Genomic DNA, 18,796 nt, shown 5'->3' with positions numbered 1-18,796 from the left:
TCCCCCTTTCGATGGCAGTCCCCTGACACTAAGCAACAAATTTCTGCAATGAATACTGAATTTGAAGGTATCACTTGAGCTTTCATAGAATGTTAAACTTCAGTCAAAAACCCATTTCAGCTAAGTTTTCCACACTGTTTTTAAGGATATAATTTCACTGGTGTGTGATGTCAATAAGTTATTTTTCTACTGGCCCAACCAGACTGGTGTTTTATTGAAGGTGTGTATTCTGCAACATATTCTGGACACAACAAAAACCAGTTGGGCAGTTCCCTCATCCTGGCAAACGGACTGAGAGTGAATTGGGTGCCAAACTGGCACCAACACTGCCTCCATCTCCAAGGGCACAGAGATGCCATTTATGAACTAACCTTGCAAGTCCAACATGCTCAAAGGAATGCTGGCTTGCTCCCCGACCTTGGAACTCTGCTCACTTACTGCAATAAACGCTGAGTGGGATGTTAGATCAACATCTTAGCTAGCACTTAGCCATGTGTCTTTACCTCTTATATACCTGCTACACCTTGTAACCTGTGCCTTGGCAATGCATCAGTCTGATGTAGGCATCAAAGCCTTGGGTAGAAAGAGCTAGGAATTCAAGTTCTTCATCCAGCATTGAGATCCAGGCCAGTAAATGCATTAAAATGGCAACAGCTGACTTTTACCACAGTGCACTACAATTGCTACTTCCAGAGAGCACTTGCTAGAGGCATTGGGTTGTATCTAACAATGTTAGAGCAGACCCACTGAAATTAATAAACCTACACTGGTCATTCCAATTAATTTCCGTGGGTGTACTTTGAATAGAACTACTATTGAGTGCAACATTAATAGAGAAGCTCTGTTGTTCTGTTTTTCCAGACAGCCCTTTAAATGTTTTCCCTGGGGAAAATACCAGTGGAAATTCTCACATTTCACTACTTACCCTTTCCTTTTCCTACAGTCATAAGGAAAGGAGTACGTGGTCGGTCTTCAAAATATTCAGAGTGGTCAACGAGTGCTTCTTCCACTGCTCGGAATCCAGACAGCACTACAAAGGGCAGATGTCCTACCCAAAGGGTGTAAATGTTTCCATATTGCTTTGCCATCTACCATTTGGGTCAAAAGAGAGGAGAAGATTGTTATAGTCAAAGGAAGAAGATACTAATTTGAACCTAAAACATGAGCTTCATCCTTCGTCCATGGGTTTAGCCAGGATTTTTGTTAGGGGGGAAGGCCTTTTTTTAGGGGAGGCTATATATTTTTTATTGATTTTTATTGATTTAGGGGAGCAGTATGAGCTCCTTTGACAGTGGAGCGGTCTCCCTTGGGAGGTTGTGGACTCTCTTTCTGTTAAGTTGTGGGCGAACATGTCAGACGACACAGAGATTCTTTAAACAGCTCTTCTTTATTCAGATGCCAGAACAGAACTGGGCTGAGGAGCTCAGTCAGCCTGCTTATATAGAGCTCCAGAACAATGCAACTGTTGCCATTTTCTAAAACTATCCAATCACTGAACGTCACTTTTTGATCCTTCATTTGCATACAAAACTATCCAATCACTGAACGTCACTTTTTGATCCTTCATTTGCATAACTATCTACAGTATCCCCCTGCTGGCCCAGGGTGAGAACTTCAGTACATAACACCTTCCTTGGAGGATTTTAAGCAGAAGTTGGATGGTCATCTGTCATGTTTGATCTAGTTGAGATTCCTGCATTCCTGCAGAGGGTTGAAATAGATGACCCTTGGGATCCCATCCAACTCTACAGTTCTTTGATTTTATAATCTGCCTCTCTCTAATGGATCTGGTCTGATAACTTGGAGCTAAATGGTACCTTTGGGGATACGAGAACTGAGCCCAGGGACCACATATTGCACAGAAAGAAAGGCAAGACTGCACTCCTGACCATTGCATTTGAAGACACTAATTCATTTCTTAATGTATGCACATTTAAATTTGACCCTTAACTTTTGAAAATGCTGAAGTGGGAAAAGGAAAACGTCTGAAGAGGAACAGGCATAGGCTGGGCTAGAGCACTGATGCAGGTTTCTGACCCACAGTGGGTCACAGCAGGAAAATTGCCACCATACAAATATATGGGTAAGAAATTAAGATATGCTCCCCCAAATGCATGTTTGGGTTAGAAATTATTAGCAATTTCAGATGTTTTAAAAGTTAATACATTCATATCTGATGATGTAGAAGAAGAAGAAGAGTTTGGATTTGATATCCCGCCTTTCACTCCCTTTAAGGAGTCTCAAAGTGGCTAACATTCTCCTTTCCCTTCCTCTCCCACAACAAACACTCTGTGAGGTGAGTGGGGCTGAGAGACTTCAAAGAAGTGTGACTGGCCCAAGGTCACCCAGCAGCTGCATGTGGAGGAGCGGAGACGCGAACCTGGTTCCCCAGATTACGAGACTACTGCTCTTAGCCACTACACCACACTGGCTCTCACTACAATGCAGTAATGTACTAATGTAGTAATTTTGTAATTTTTTTAAGTGTTTCCTCTAGAAAAAAATGACTTATAAATGTATTCAATAAACAATAAAATAAAGTATGGATTGACAAAGAGTGAATTCTTCTGGAGGAGGCAATAGAAAAGTCCCTGTTCTGTTTGTCTCTTGTCTACACGTGAGCTGTAGCTCCCCTTGGCTTTACTAACATGAGTTTACAAGCTTCTGCTTCACTGCCAAGAGAATTTGGTGCCCATTAATCAGTCAGAAGGGGAGTGCTACACAGTGTTCTAGGTCATGTTGCAACATACACTAGAGCAGAAGGAACACAAGTTCCAGAGCGGGCTTCCTCAACCTTGGCCCTCCAGATGTTTTTGGTCTACAACTCTCATGATCCCTAGCTAGCAGGTCCAGTGGTCAGGGATGATGGGAATTGTAGTCTAAAAACATCTGAAGGGCCGAGGTTGAGGAAGCCTGTTCCAGAGCTTATTGTAATAAACTGTTTTATTAGCTCAGCTTCCTGTTTTGATTGGTTCAGAGAGATGCCTCCTTCATCCAGTAGCTATAAGCAACACACACAATAATAATATTGTTACAAATCTGGGATAACAGACTTTGTGGGTGCAAGGGCTCTTATAACTTCTAGAGTTAGTGATTGTTCAAAATTAATAAAGGAGTAGAAATTAGTAGAAGAGAAGATGCCAGGCCAGGGCCTCACCTGCAATAAAAAGGTAAAGGTACCCCTGCCCGTACGGGCCAGTCTTGACAGACTCTAGGGTTGTGTGCTCATCTCACTCTAGAGGCCGGGAGCCAGCGCTGTCCGGAGACACTTCCGGGTCACGTGGCCAGCGTGATGAAGCTGCTCTGGTGAGCCAGCACCAGCGCAGCACACGGAAACGCCGTTTACCTTCCCGCTATAAAGCGGTCCCTATTTATCTACTTGCACTTAAGGGTGCTTTCGAACTGCTAGGTGGGCAGGAGCTGGGACCGAACGACGGGAGCTCACTCACAACGACGGGGATTCGAACTGCCGACCATGCGATCGGCAAGTCCTAGGTGCTGAGAATGTAAAATGGTCTGGAAGCAAGTCATTAACACATCAATGGCAACCATTTCCAGGGCAGGAGGTTATAGGATATGATGACACATGGAGTAAATCTGCCCCTTTTGAAAAAAAGGTCTGGAGAACAGACCCTTCAAGTGTCCCTATTTTCCAGGATCATCTAGGTTTCTGATTTGATCCCAGAATGTCCTGCTTTTCTTTAAAAGGTAAAGGGACCCCTGACCATTAGGTCCAGTCGTGGCCGACTCTGGGGTTGCAGCGCTCATATGGGTTTATTGGCCAAGGGAGCCAGCGTACAGCTTCCGGGTCATGTGGCCAGCATGACTAAGCCGCTTCTGGTGAACCAGAGCAGCGCACGGAAACGCCATTTACCTTCCCGCTGGAGTGGTACCTATTTATCTACTTGCACTTTGATGTGCTTTCGAACTGCTAGGTTGGCAGGAGCAGGGACCGAGCAATGGGAGCTCACCCCGTCGCAGGGATTCGAACTGCTGACCTTTTCATTGGCAAGCCCTAGGCTCAGTGGTTTAGACCACAGTGCCACCCGCCTCCGCTTTTCCTTAGGATGTCCCTATTTTCATTGGAGAAATGTTGGAGGGTATTGAGTTATCCAATCCCCAAGTGGTCTGAAAGCAATCCTGCACAGGGAAGTTTTTAAAATGTTTAATGCTTTTGTGTGTGTGTGTCCGTGTGTCCCAGTAAGATGTGTGGGGTATAAATAGTAAAATAATCATCATGGAATGGGATGTTCCTATTTTCATCAATGTTGGAGGGTATGGGAGAAGGGGGGCGAGCAGACAGAAGATATTTCATTTTGCAATGTGTTCAGGGAACAAGGAGGAGGAAATGGCTAGAACTCCATGCAGCATTGGCTGGTGAAGGCTGCACCAGAGAGCAGGGGCCATGACTTACTGCTGCTTTCAACCCAAGCTACGAGACAAGCACAGCTATACTCTTGCAGTGTATGGTTCTGCACTCCCCCCACTGAAGCCTTTAGGTGTAAATACAGTATGTGTAAAATAAACCATTTTTCTTAAAGACACTAGTCACCGCTGTGCCTCGGTTTTCCAATGGAAACTCAACCCTGGGTAAGCACATGGAACTCCATGGAATCTTGCTATGCTACCGCTTGGCAGAGATTTGGGGTAGCATGAAATATATATACAGTGGTACCTCGGTTCCTGAACACCTCTGTTGTTGTACGTTTCAGTTCTCAAATGCCGAAGAGCTATAAGTAAGTGCTTCTGTTTTCGAATGTTTTTCAGAACCTGAATGTGTGACATGGCTTCCGCTGAGTGCAAGAAGCTCTTGCAACCAATGGGAAGCTGCACCTCAGTTTTCAAACAGGCTTCCGGAACGGATTATGTTCGAGAACTGAGGTACCACTGTGTGTGTGTGTGTGTGTGTGTGTCCAATATTTTCCCAATATTACCACAGTTTTGCCAATTATACAGATTCCATTAATATTAAAATAATTCCAGTTAATTCCAAATGTATACAATTTAATCAAAGTGGTTTTTTGATCAATGTTTTTGTCCAGCTATTTTATTGCTGTGGTTCATATTTCTTATTAACATCTAATTACATTTTGGTTGGTATAATCATTAAGATTACAGCTGCATTTTCAGCGATTACTATTTGTGTTAATACCTTATCTTACTTTCCATAGTAATTCAAATGAGGTGCTCTAAATTATTTTCCCTTTCTCTGCTTGCGTCAGTCTGAATACATCCAATTACAAAGTCCTTGGCCTTTGTCTGCTGTCCAGTTCTTGAAATTCCTCCTACTGCTGTTGTCTGTCAGCATAGCTGGGGTGGGGCTATAATCCTGGAGAATTCTCAAAAAATCTCATTAGCTCCCTCCCATTGTGCTCTCATCTTGCTCAGTGTTTCTGGACAATCACATACTCCAACAGTCCACTCTTTCTCACTACTCATTCAACATCTAGAAAATTTCCACAGCCCGACAAAGAGGGATCCAGCTCCCACCGCAGGGGATCTTGGAGTACTTTCATTTTAATTAATCACCATCAAAATCTCCATACCTCCCTCATCCATGACCCCAAATGCCTTTCATCTTTACGACTGCATTTTGGCCAAAGTCCACTTAAGCTGTGTCTCTTCTCTGTTGTTTTTAAGGAGGGTAGAGAAAGTATCCACTCTAATTTTCCAAAATAATCCATTCCAGCATTAGAGCTCTCCCCTCATCTTTTTAAACCACACGCAGCTAACTGTTCTTTTAATCACACGTTTTATTCCATACTGCAATCCAACTTCATTTTTTATCTTTAAAATTTTGCATTTGGAGAGAGTTGCTAAATCATTAATAAAGAAACTCAAAGTAAACAAGAAACCAGACACTCCCCTCTCCACCATCCACCGCCCACATTGAATAAAATCTCTCTTCGTTCCAAACCTCAGATCAATGCAGCTGAGTAATTCCACAGTTCTGGTGACAACATCTTCTTTTGGAGCTTACCTGACTTTAAAGCTAATTAACAATCCAATTAACAGGCGAACATCTGCTTATTTTCACCAGGTGGAGTGCTTTTACACTCAGCACCTCCCTGCTCCCCACATTCCATGTTGGAATGAGAGCCAAGTACCGAAACGGACTGCAAGTGAAGCCCATTCCGCCCTTACCTGGGAGGAATGTCCAATAATGATTTATCCTCATCCTTTTTGTTTTTCTCCACCTTCGATCCCTGCAATGTCATGGGGGCTGCCTCCATTAAGGCAGATAGGAACGGGAAACAAGCATGACACTGTTATAAACAATATAAAGCCACGGACAACTTGGGAGGAGGTTACGTGAAAGATCCCCAGTAAGACCTGTAAGTTCTTTTATTTCATTTTTGAAAATTCTGCTTGTGGAAAAAGCCCAAGAGAATATGAAGGAATGGGTTTCCCAAATCTAAAACCTGACTGTGCAGTCAGTCTGAAACGGGCCCCCAAATCCCCATTTTTCCTTCTCCAAGGGTGCATTAGCTAAAAGCCATTAACTTGAGCACTTGAGCAAATGTGTAACAGGAACCCAGCTGTATAAACAAAGCTCTCTCCTTTATCAGTCCGTGACGCTTAATGGATCGCCTTGTCAGTTCCGAAGTGGAGTCAGGATGGCAGAGCTGGGGCTTATCTTATCTTGTGGGTTGTAAATATCCTGACACACTGACACACAGACCTTGCAAGACACCCCCGCGCTCGGGGATGACGCCAGGAGTGCTTTTAGAGTTGGTGACCTTCTTATCCCAAGATACAGGAACAGGAACATCCTTTTATGGTCATGGATGTCAACTTATGTGTATAAGCTGACGTGGCTGGATTCCTGGGGAGGGGGCAAGGGTACCAGAAAGAAGACTACAAATAAGTGTGCCTGAAGTCAAAATTGAGGGAGGACTAGGAACATCCATGGAGCAGTTCAGGTTGATGCACCAGCAGTGAAGCAATCAATGGCCGAAGTAGGTTCTGCAAATGGACCACTGGCAGATACAGAGGTTCAATAGAGCAGACCAGTGCGGATGGGGTGGGCCAGAGGGTCCTGCAGAAAGTTAATTACATGCACCTGTGTACGGCCTGTGTAACACAGGGGAAGTGCCTAGAGTGAACTAATTCATATTGACAAATTCACAGAATTAATTCAAAAACCTCTGAATTGTTTATTTTATCCTACTTTGTATTTATTACTTTTGTTTGTCTCTCTTTTTTGATCATATTACATCTGAAAGTAGTTTGTAAAAATTCTGGGTGACCTGAACATGAATAATGAAACCTTGGGTGATTTTAATTAAATTCAGTTTTAATTCTAATTCCATAATTCATAAATGTAGGAGTTTCACTGCATTTAATTCTGCGCTTGATTATAGCTACTGCATTTACTTTTTTAACTTACACTATGGTTTAACATTAAAGATAATAGAATCATAGAATTCTGTAGTTAGAAGGGATCCCAAGGACCATCTTGTTCAAGCCCCTCGATGCAGGAATCTCAACTGAACATCCATGGCAGATGGCCACCCACCCTCTTCTTAAAAATCCCGAAGGAAGGAGAGTCCATCACCTCCCTAGGGAGTCCATTCCACTATCCAAGACATTGGAAAATTCTAAACCATCGGACTTCCGCTTGAGGCGCCGTGGAAAATGGCTGAAAATTCCATTGCTCCGGTTCTCATGGGGTAATTAGAGGTTGAGATGGGAGTAGTCAGCCTCCCAAAATCTTCATGGGGGTACAGGAAGACACAGTCTCATCCGCAGATGCCGGACAAACCAGCCCCAAATTCAGAAGGAAGGAGGGGCTGGGGGCACTGGATGGAAAGCCCCCGAGAGAGTCTGGCTCTCCTGGACGCTGTCTCTGCGAGCAAATCAAGTTCCATTTCTTAAGATGAAAATTTGGATTTAAGTTTTGGACATGCTTTGAGCGAGGAGGGAGGAATTACTCTGCTAATTAACCCAGCCACCGAAGTGCCAAAAAAGTCTGAGTGGAAGAAGGACTAACATCTAAGTTGGTATGTTGGGATGGAATGAAAAGGGGGGTGGGGAGCCTCTCTTATTAATGTACTTTGCTTTATATATATTATTTTATTATTTGGCAAAAGAAAAGAAAAACCCCAGAAGAACTGATTACATTAACTATAACAAGCGAGATTGGAAAGTTTTGTATTTGTTTATATAATATGGCTCTAAAATTATAAACTGTTTGGAAATAATAATACTATATAATTAAGGCTTTTGATCTTTGATTTGCTTGGAAGAGGATAAAAGATTCTCCAAGGTGTGGACATCAGACAGAAGCAGAATCTCATTAGCCGCTGGAGAGATGTTAAAAAACTTTGGACAGTTTCCTAGAATCTATGTGGGAGCTGTGTTGCACTTTTATTTTGGAAACCCGCCATGATTGGAAGTCAACACCGGGCTGCAGGATTACAAATAGCCATAGAGGGAGGTGAGCCTTTAATATGTCATTATATTTGTGTTTATAATTTGATTTGGTAAATCTCCCCTGGCAAGGCTAATATTTGATGCAATCGGTCTGGGAAAAGCAGACGCTTAGACCTGATTTTATCGGAACTGAGTGAAGATGGTGGCTGCCAGCAGTGAAAAGACCTTTGGATTGATTTGGCAGAAACACCAGCATGTGAGGAAACGCTACGAACTTACAGAGGGGAATCATAGACATAAAATCCACACAGAAACACGTCATTGTTTGTTTTAACTCGCTTGTGGGAACAATTCAGAGGCTGTGAAAGAATGAAGGTAGAATTAGAGGAACCATCGGAAATGACTATGAAAAGCAGTAGAAGTATGAGATGATCAGAACCCTCCGAACTTGAAGCATGGGAAGTCCTATTAAAATATATATAATTTGGCAGAATATTCAGACTATTTGATATGTATATGTATAATTTGGAATATTTAATGTGATTTGATTGGATTGTTAAAGTGGAAAACTTAATAAAAATGAACTTAAAAAGGAAAATTCTAAACCATCATAATGGCTGGGGAAAACAAACAAAACAACTGTTAACATTACATTAAGTTATTGCTAAGAAATACATACCTTGCTGAAAGTATCTTCACGGAACTTTACCCCAGTCCTCCACATGCTTCCAATGAGAGGAAGCTGGAGAGGTCCTGGAGGATAGTGCCTATTTGACCAGAGCTGTTTCAGGAAGTCCAGAATCAGAAGAGCCACCAGGAGAGCAATCAAAAATGCCCATATCTCCATCCTTGCTATCTCTTTCTCCTTAATTCTTCCTAGGATGTCTGATGAGGTTCACTTCCCTTTCTCTAAGGTCTTCTTCTTTTCTGCAGGGACCTCAGCACTGCACTGGAGAACATTTATAATTGATAGGTTGGGAAGTGGTTAGATTGTTTGGTTTTGTTGAGGAGGGTTAGGTACTGCTGGTACTGCTTGTTCAAGATTTTGGGCTTGTCCACTCTGGAGTAATAATAACACTGGGAAACAATTTTTTACTTTTTGAATGTTGTCTAGATTTCTACAAGTGATTTAGGGTATTTTTGCACTGCTGAATCAGGAAATGGCATCCGTTTCTCTCCATCAGGTCAGGTTTTTGTGCTATGTTGATTTGAAAAAAAAAACCAGATCTTGTGACAAAATCGATTACATTTTTGTGGCATTATCAGCTGATTTTTGTCAACACATATCATCCTAAATATGTTTTTAAGAGAAAAAAATGTTTTTCCAACAACATATATTGATTACCTGATAGAAACATTGATTACTGTAAACTGAATGGTGGGCATTGATAAAGGTAAGTACACGCAAATTGCATGTTGCTTCACCATTTTTCAAACTTCAGGGCTTGAACTTCCATTTCTTGGAACTCCTGGAATGCTCAGCGGCAGGGAGGTCTCTCTTCAGAGTCCAACAGTAGTCGGCCATCATGACTGCGTCCCAGTGACCCTGATACCTGGTCTCCATCTCTTTCATGTCCTGATGGAATCTCTCCCCCTGCTCGTCACTCATTGAACCCAGGTTCTCAGGAAACCGCTCCATATGTGAAAATAGGTAGTGCATCTTGACGCTCATGTTGCAGCCCAGGTTTCTGAAAGCAGTCAGCATGTTGTTGACAAGTTCTGCGTAGTTTCTGGCCTTATTGCTGCCAAGAAAGTTCTTCACTACCAGAACAAATGCCTTTCATGCTTCCAGTTCCACTTCGTTCACTGAGTTTCCGAACTCTGGATCTCTGATGAGCTGATGGATCTGAGGACCGTCAAAGATGCCAGCTTTCAACTTCTCCATGGTCAATCCTGGAAAAGCCTGGCACAAGTAAGTGAAGCAGTCACCATCCTTGTCTAGAGCCTTAGTGAACTGCTTGATTAAGCCGAGCTTGATGTGCAGCGGTGAGAAGAGTATTCTGTCTCTGTCCACCAGAGGGCCGTTGATGACGTTCCTTTCTTTGCAAGGCACCAATTCCTCCTGCACAGGCCAGTCCTTCTTCGTGTAATGCTGAGCACGGTCCCTACTATCCCACATGCACAGAAAACATGGGTACTTGGTGAAGCCAGACTGTTGTCCCAACAAAAAGTTCACCATCTTCAGGTCAACACAAATAAACCACTTATGCTGATCATAACCAATTTTCTCCAGCACATACTTCACCACTTCATAGTTCTCCTTCAGTGAAGTCGAGTGAGCCAGGGGTATAGAAGCAAACTGGTTGCCGTTGTGTAGCAGAACACATTTCAGTGATCTCTTGCTGCTGTCAATGAACAGTCTCCAATCTTTGGGTTCGTACTGTGGCACTCCAAGCTTGAGCAGAAGCTGCACAATATCTGCACAGTACACCAAATCCTTCTCTTCCGAGAAAAAACGGAGGTACTCTTGATGCCTGCTGCGGAAGAAGCTGATGCGAGCACTGTCAGAGAGGAGGTTTTTTCCCTTCAATCTGGATGCCAACAGTTCGGCAGAGTCCTTTGACAAGATGAGGTCGTGAACTAGATCATTCAACTCCTTTTGGGAAAATGGATGTGGAGCATCATCTTCAAGAACCACTTCTTCTTCATGTCCTTCAACACTGGAGGCATCTTCGTCACTAATGTCAGGAAGTTCTCTGAAGATAGGCACTGGAATTCATCACAATGAGCTACAGGATAATAATAATAATAATAATAATAATAATAATAATAATAATAATAATATAATATAATAATAATATCTTTATTGTCATTGCCCCCTCTCGGGGACAACGAAATTACTTGGCTGCTCCATCCACCCAGGTAGGGCACTCCACTCAAAATCAGAACAACTATAAAAACGCTAATTAAAACAATACAGTATAATACAGCAAGGAAGATTAGATGACTTTCAAAGTCCAGGTTTCCCATTCAGGGCCGAGATCGCTCTGGAGAAGAAGCTGTTCTTGAGACGGCTCGTTCTTGTCTTCATCGTCCTGTATCTCCGTCCCGACGGCAGGAGTTCGAAGAGACAGTGACCAGGATGCGATGGATCTTTTACTATGTCCAGTGCCTTCCTATGGCACTTTGTGGCATAAATCTGTTCTAAGGTGGAGAGTGGGCAGCCAACAATGCTCTCTGCTGCCTTAACAACTCTGCACAACCCCATCCTGTCCTGGGTAGTACAGCTTCCGTACCACACACATAAGCCATAAGTGAGCACGCTCTCAATGGCACAGTGATAGAAGGCAAGCAGCAGTTTCTGTGGAAGATGGTTTTTCCTTAGGATTCTCAAAAAGTACAGTCTCTGCTGCACCTTCTTCACAAGCCCCCTTGTGTTGACACTCCAGGACAGATCCTCTTCTAATTCATTCAATACCCAAAAATCTGAACGTTGTTACCCTCTCCACACAGACCCCATCAATCAAAAGTGGCTGGACATTGCTCTTCTGTCTCCTAAAGTCCACCACAAGCTCCTTTGTCTTCCTTGTATTTATGAGCAAGTTATTAGCTCTGCACCACTCTGTCAGCCGCTCCACCTCATCTCTATAGTCCGTTTCACCTTCCCTTTCAGAGATGAGCCCAATCACGGTTGTGTCATCTGCAAATTTGACAACCCTATTACTAGGGTGAGCAGCGACACAATCGTACGTACTGATTGAAGATCAGGATACTTCAGGCTGCTCTGGTTCTTTCTGTTGATCCCAGTCACATCAACAGCACAGAAGTAGCAGTCAGTGACATGGTTTGTCGGCTCCCTCCAAACCATGGGAATTCCAAAGTTCAGACTCCTCTTGCCATTGGTCCACCCACGTAGAGTCTCGGTGCATGCCTTGCACACCATGTGTAGCGCCCAAGCTTTATCCTGGTCACCAAGTTTAATACCAAAATAAGCATAGTAAGTAAGCCTTATGAAACTTGTGTGCCAATTTATGGAAGATTTCGAGGTTTTATGACTTCAAACTGATCCCTTTCGACATAATCACCCAGAACTATCGGACCTGAATACTTCTTGTCATTAAAATAATCATTTCCAATCAAAACAATTATTCGACATGGCATTTTACCCCCACCAACTTCTTCTAAAATGCTCCACACAAGCGTACATGTGAACAAAAACGTAAAAAACCGACATGTGGCCATAGCTCAAAAACTTGACCTGATTGAGCAAAACCAATGTGATTTTTTGATTCAGTGCATCAGATTCGTCCTAAATCAACTGAAAAAACGCAGACAACAAATTTGTTGTTGACCAGTGTAATAATAATAATAATAATAATAATAATAATAATAATAATAAACATTTTTATTTATTTCCCGCCCTCCCCAGCCGAAGCCGGGCTCAGAGCGGCTAACAACAGTAAAACGATAAAACATTCTAAAATCATTTCATTATAAAATTAATTCCAATCAAATTAATGGCAACCATTGGGCTAGCGGTTCTGTGAGGATTGCCAAAGGAGGGAGTCAGGCTGCGCCCTGGACAAAGGCCTGGTGGAACAGCTCTGTCTTGCAGGCCCTGCGGAAAGATGTCAAGTCCCGCAGGGCCCTAGTCTCTTGTGACAGAGAGTTCCACCAGATCGGAGCTACAGCTGAAAAGGCCCTGGCTCTGGTTGAGGCCAGCCTAACCTCTCTGTGGCCTGGGACCTTCAACATGTTTTTGTTTGAAGACCGTAAGTTCCTCTGTGGGACATACCAGGAGAGGTGGTCCCGTAGGTACGAGGGTCCTAGGTATAATGTGAACTTGAAGTTGTTTGTGCTGACATCCACTGCAAAGAACTGTGATCTTGTACATTTCCCCCCAATGCATTTGAATTTCCCTGGCCTGGGGATAATCCAGTAATCCCCAATATATACTTCCCCCAAATTGGTGCACTTTGGGAAGAGGATGCTTTGCACTGGATGTTTTCTGCTGGGTTAATCAGTATTTCACTTTAACTACTCTCCTTTCTATGCCCTCTTGCTTCCCACTGTGTCAATTTAGCTTCCAGAGAAACTTGTGCCAAAATTTGTCCTTTTTTTTTTTTGCCAAAAATTGTGTTCTTTCTTCTTCTTCTCATTTGGAGAGGACTTCCATGTTCTTAAGGAATACTACTTTCTTCTAATAGTTTCTTTGATGTTGCTTGTTGGCCATGCTGGCATCTTCTTGGCCCTTGTGATATCTTTCTTGATCTGTGGTATACATCCAAGCTGAGTATCCAACATTGTGGTTTAAAAATAACTCCCTAGCATTCTCAGTCTAGGACACCATCTTATACCAAATCAGACCATTGGTCCATCTGGGTTAGTATGGTCCATCTGGGTTAGTATGGTCTACACTAACTGGCTGTGGCTATCCAGAATTTCAGACAACACTCTCTCCAAGTTGTACCTGAAGATGCCATGGATTTAACTGGAACAATGCTATTTTTCTAAACAGTGCTCTTTTTTCTAGAAAAAGAGGTGCCAGAACTCACCATGAACTCCTCCCTTAGTCTCTTATAATGGCAATGACACCCACCTGAGAGGTGCTGGAACTGAGTTTCAGTGAGTTCCGACTGAAAAAAGCCCTGATTTGACCCTCTTTCAGCTTCCTTCTGTTTTTTTTTTAAAAATAACTTTTTATTCAAAATTAAAACAAAACATATTATCCAGAAACATATAATCCTTATTCCCCCCATTTTTCCTCCCTCCCTCCTTCCCCCTCCCTCCCCCGCAGAACCCCCTCCTTCCCTCAGTTCCAGTCTTTGATTTCTCTAAAAATGCTGTTTTCTGCATGTTACACAGTTGTATAGATCCTCAAACTATTTAGCTGATTGTTATCAATAAAAAGTTTGTGAATGTTTATTCAAAACCAGCCAAGGAGTCCAGTTCGCTTTGTTGCATCTTCAAATACTTTGTAAAGGGTTCCCATTCATCTTTAAAATCACAGTTATCCTTGTCCCGTAGCTTGTATGTCAGTTTTGCCAGTTCTGCATAGTCCATCAATTTTTCTTGCCATAATTCTTTAGTTGGGGTTTCTTTAGTCTTCCATCCTTGTGCTATTAAAACTCTCACGGCCATTGTTGCATACATGAAGATGTTTTTCAGCTTTTTTGGCAGATCTTTCCCTTCAATCCCTAATATAAATGCTTCAGGTTTTTAAACAAATGTTAAATGGAACATTTTCTTCAATTCGTTGTATATCATTTCCCAATTTTTTAAAATTACCTTACAATCCCACCACATATGATAAAATGTCCCCTCGTTTTCCTTACACTCCCAACATATATTTGAACTAGTCTTGTACATTTTCCCTAACTGCACTGGTTTTGTGTACCATCTGTGCATCATCTCCATGTAATTCTCCTTCAATAGGGAACAATCTGTAAATTTTACCGTACTTTTCGCTCTATAGGACGCACTTTTCCCCCTCCAAAAATTAAGGGGAAATGTGTGTGCATCCTCTGGAGTGAATGCAGGCTCCTTGGCTTCAGCGATAGCAATGCAAAGCCTCCGAAGTGTGCACCGACCCCTCTCGCTCTCCAGGCTTCAGGGATAGCCGCCTGAAGCCTTTGGAGCACAGCGGAACCTTGCGCTGTGCTCCAAAGGCTTCGGGTTCCTTTTGCTGGAGCTGGGAGAGCAAGACTATCCTGGCTTCAGCAGAGAGGGAGAGTTGCGCAGCGCCCCTTCAGTGAAGTGGGAGGAGAAATGGAAGGGGCTCCGTTTCTCCTGCCGCTTCGCTGAAGGGGTGCTGAGCAGAGAGGGGGAGAATTTTTTCCTTTGTTCTCCCCCTCTAAAACAAGGTGCGTCCTATGGTTGGGTGCATCCTATAGAGCGAAAAATATGGTAAGTCAGTTTCCCATAATTTTTCCCAATCTTCCATCATAATGTTGTGACCTACATCTTGTGCCCATTTAATCATAACTGATTTTACCTCTTCATCTTTCAGCTTCCTTCTGACCAATCTCCTCATTTTGGGGAAGTTTCTTCTTTGGAAATTAAATGTACTGAGTTGAATTTTCTTGACAATTGCTCACTTACATCTGTATATACTTAATTTGAGTGCACTATGGTCACTGTTTCCAATCCGTTGAACAACACTTACACTATATCTCATACCAGATGCTGAATGCTACTCAACATTAAATCCAGGCTAAACATACCCAACTCCCTCAACTGTTCCTCTAGGTGAAAGATTATAAAATGTGGGGCTTTTAGTTTAGAAAGAAGGTAAGTAAGGGGGAACATGATATAAGTTTACAAACTTATGTGTGTTGTGGAGAAAGTGGATAGAGAAATTGGCTTTTTCACAGCTGCAGCACAATGGGTCAACATCTTCACTGAGCTACCTCAAGATCTTCTTCCTGTTCAGTCAACACCAGTTCAAACCCCAGAGTGTATGTGTGAAATTGAGATTGTTTTGCCCCAACATGCATCACTTTTACACAGTGCTATTTTTCTAGAAAAGGACATGCCATGAACACCTCCCTCATTCTCTTGGAATGGCAGTGGTGAGGTGCTGGAACTAAGAGGTGCTGGAACTGAGTTCCTGTGAGTTCCCCTGAAAAAAGCCCTGCTTTTCTATTTCATAGAATCATGGGAGCCAACAATTACCTAAAGGTATAGAATGAAATAAAAAGAAATATGGAAGTGTGGGGGAGGATGAACTTGTCATTGTGGGGAAGAATTTCGGTGATAAAAATGAATGTATTGCCAAGAATGTTGTTCTTGTTCCAATCAATGCCTGTAGTCAGAGAAGTAGTTCACATCAAACAACGTCAGAAGGATGTTTCAAAATTTATCTGGCAAGGGAATAAACCCAGAATTAAATATAAATTATTAACAGATGTAAAATGAGTCTCTTTGCTGGACATGAAATTATACTATGAGGTGTCCTGTCTCCTGGCTACAGGAATGGATATTATTAAATAATACAGAAGTATTAGTTTTGGAAGGACATGATAATAGATACGGTTGGCATGCTTATTTATGGTATGCCAAGGTTAAGGTACACAAGGGATTCCAGAACCGCATCATAAGAAAGTAGATTTACCAAGTATGGGAAAAGTATAAAAGTCTGTTAAGAGGCCAAGACAGCATGGTGGCTTTACCCACTTGAAGCAATATCTGTGAAAAAAATTAATATGAAAGGAGAGTGGGTAACCTATAAATATTTGTTAACAGTCAGAAAATCAATTAAAGGTTAAATATTATAATGATATAAATCATCGGTTGACAGATTGGTTACAATACCACCAGTTAATTGACATATTTAGAGGAGATAAACAAAGTGGGCTTTGGGAAAGAACTCTCAAGGTTCAAAAAAGAATTACTGGGAAATAATGATAAACTGTTATTGAGAATGTATAAATTACTGTTGGAATGAGAGATGAACGATGAAGAAGTGAAGGCATTTATGATTCACTGGGCAAAAGATATAGATTATAATATACCACTAAATTTATGGGAGAAGTTGTGGAAAGAAGATCTAAAATTTACAGCTTGTAGTGCTTTAAAATAAAATTATATGAAAATGATGTACCATTGGTATTTATCTCCAGTAAAGTTAGCAAAAATGTAAAAGAATTTATCTAACGTATGCTGGAAGTGCAAAGATAAAGTGGGTACATTTTATGATATGTGATGGTAGCGCAAAAAGGTAACAGGTTTCTAGGAAATGATTTATAATGAAGTGAAGAAAATGTTTAAGATAACTTTTGTTAAAAAACCAGAGGCCTTTTTATTAGGAATAACAGGTGAAGACATACCAAGAAATGTTAAAAGACTATTTATGCATGCAACTACAGTCATACCTTGGGTTACAGATGCTTCAGGTTGTGTTTTTTCGGGTTATGGACCGCTGAAACCCAGAAGTACCGGAACAGGTTACTTCTGGGTTTCGGCGGTTGCACATGTGCAGAAGCGCTAAATCGCAAGCCACGTGTGTGCAGATGCACCGCTGCAGGTTGCAAACATTGTGGGTTGCAAACGTGCAACCTGCATGGATCACGTTCGCAACCCGAGCGTCCACTGTACAGCCGCCAGGATGCTACTTACCCAGAAATGGAAAGAAGAGAAAGTACCAATGAAGGAGGAATAGATAACTAAGATAATAGACTATGCTGAAATGGCAAATATGACAGTGAAAATCCGGGACCAAGATGAAAAAAAGTTTATACAAGACTGGATTAAATTTATAGAATATCTTAAGGTCCACTGTAAAGACTTAAAACATTAGCAGGATTCCAGTTACAGATAGGTAGCCGTGTTGGTCTGCCATGGTCAAAACAAAATAAAAAAATTCCTTCCAGTAGCACCTTAAAGACCAACTGAGTTAGTTCTAGGTATGAGCTTTCGTGTGCATGCACACTTCTTCAGATACACTGAAACAGAAGTCACCGGACCTTTCTATATAGTGGGAAGGTGGGGAGGGCTATTACTCAGAAGGGTGGTGGGAATGGGTGATTGGCAGATAGCTGTGATGAGCCTGTTGACGACTCTTAACGACTGCAATAGGTCTAACAGGAAAAAGCAAGGGGTGAGAAGGTGAAAAATGGCTTTGTCATGTATAATGAGATAAGAATCCAATGTCTTTGTTCAAACCAGGTCTCTCCATAGTTTTAAGTTTGGTGATAAGTTGCAATTCAGCAGCTTCTCTTTCCAGTCTATTTCTGAAATTCCTTTGTAATAGAACAAAAGTACCATCCCAAACATACCAAACAGTCCATTGTATATAGCCAGGCACTACGTTACAGCCGCATCTGCTCCAATTCTACAGACAGAGACTCTCACCTAAGAGATCTACAGCAAACCTTTTTAGAACTAAAATACCCAGCAGATGAAGTTAGACAACAGATCAACAGAGCCAGACTGATACCCAGAGAGAACTTGCTGCAAGACAGACCCAAAAAAGAAAATAACAGAACACCTCTAGTCATCACATACAGCTCCCAAGTTAAAACAGTACAACGCATCATCAGAGATCTACAACCTCTCCTGGACAATGACAGTTCTCTTTCTCAAGCTCTGGGAGGAAGACCTTTCATTGCCTCCAGACAGCCCCCCAATCTTAAACAACTCCTAACCCACAATAATACTATAACCAGACTTAACACGGACACTGGCACCAGAGCCTGCAATAAACCCAGATGCCAACTTTGCTGCCACATACACCCGGACAACACCATTACTGGCCCCAACAACATCACACATACCATCTCGGGACTATTTAATTGCTCATCGTCTAACATTGTGTATGCCATAAAATGCCAACAGTGTCCTTCAGCTCTCTATATTGGACAAACAGGCCAGACCTTACGCCAAAGAATAAACGGACATAAATCCGACATCAGGAACCACAAGACAGAAAAACCAGTAGGAGAACACTTCAATCTCCCAGGACATTCTATACAAGATCTCA

At 42.2% G+C, this 18,796-nt stretch overlaps 1 protein-coding gene across 1 annotated transcript in view; it reads right to left on the bottom strand.

The window, feature by feature from the left end:
• The window catches only part of LOC309342217 (cytochrome P450 2J2-like), a gene marked incomplete at its 5' end in the record, with an annotated part of 35,758 nt that extends 26,535 nt beyond the window's left edge, over positions 1-9,223 (bottom strand). Inside the window, 2 exons of the mRNA XM_081862615.1 lie at positions 926-1,088; positions 9,056-9,223. Coding sequence (XP_081718741.1) covers positions 926-1,088; positions 9,056-9,223 — 331 coding nt within the window. The remainder of the gene's footprint in view (positions 1-925; positions 1,089-9,055) is intronic.
• Between the last annotated feature and the right edge of the window lie 9,573 nt (positions 9,224-18,796).

Source organism: Podarcis erhardii (genome assembly GCF_964252035.2).
Source record: "Podarcis erhardii genome assembly, chromosome: 5".
Taxonomy (NCBI): Eukaryota; Metazoa; Chordata; class Lepidosauria; order Squamata; family Lacertidae; genus Podarcis; species Podarcis erhardii.
The sequence above is the reverse complement of the archived record's forward strand: the minus strand, read 5'-3'. Positions and strand labels throughout refer to the sequence as shown.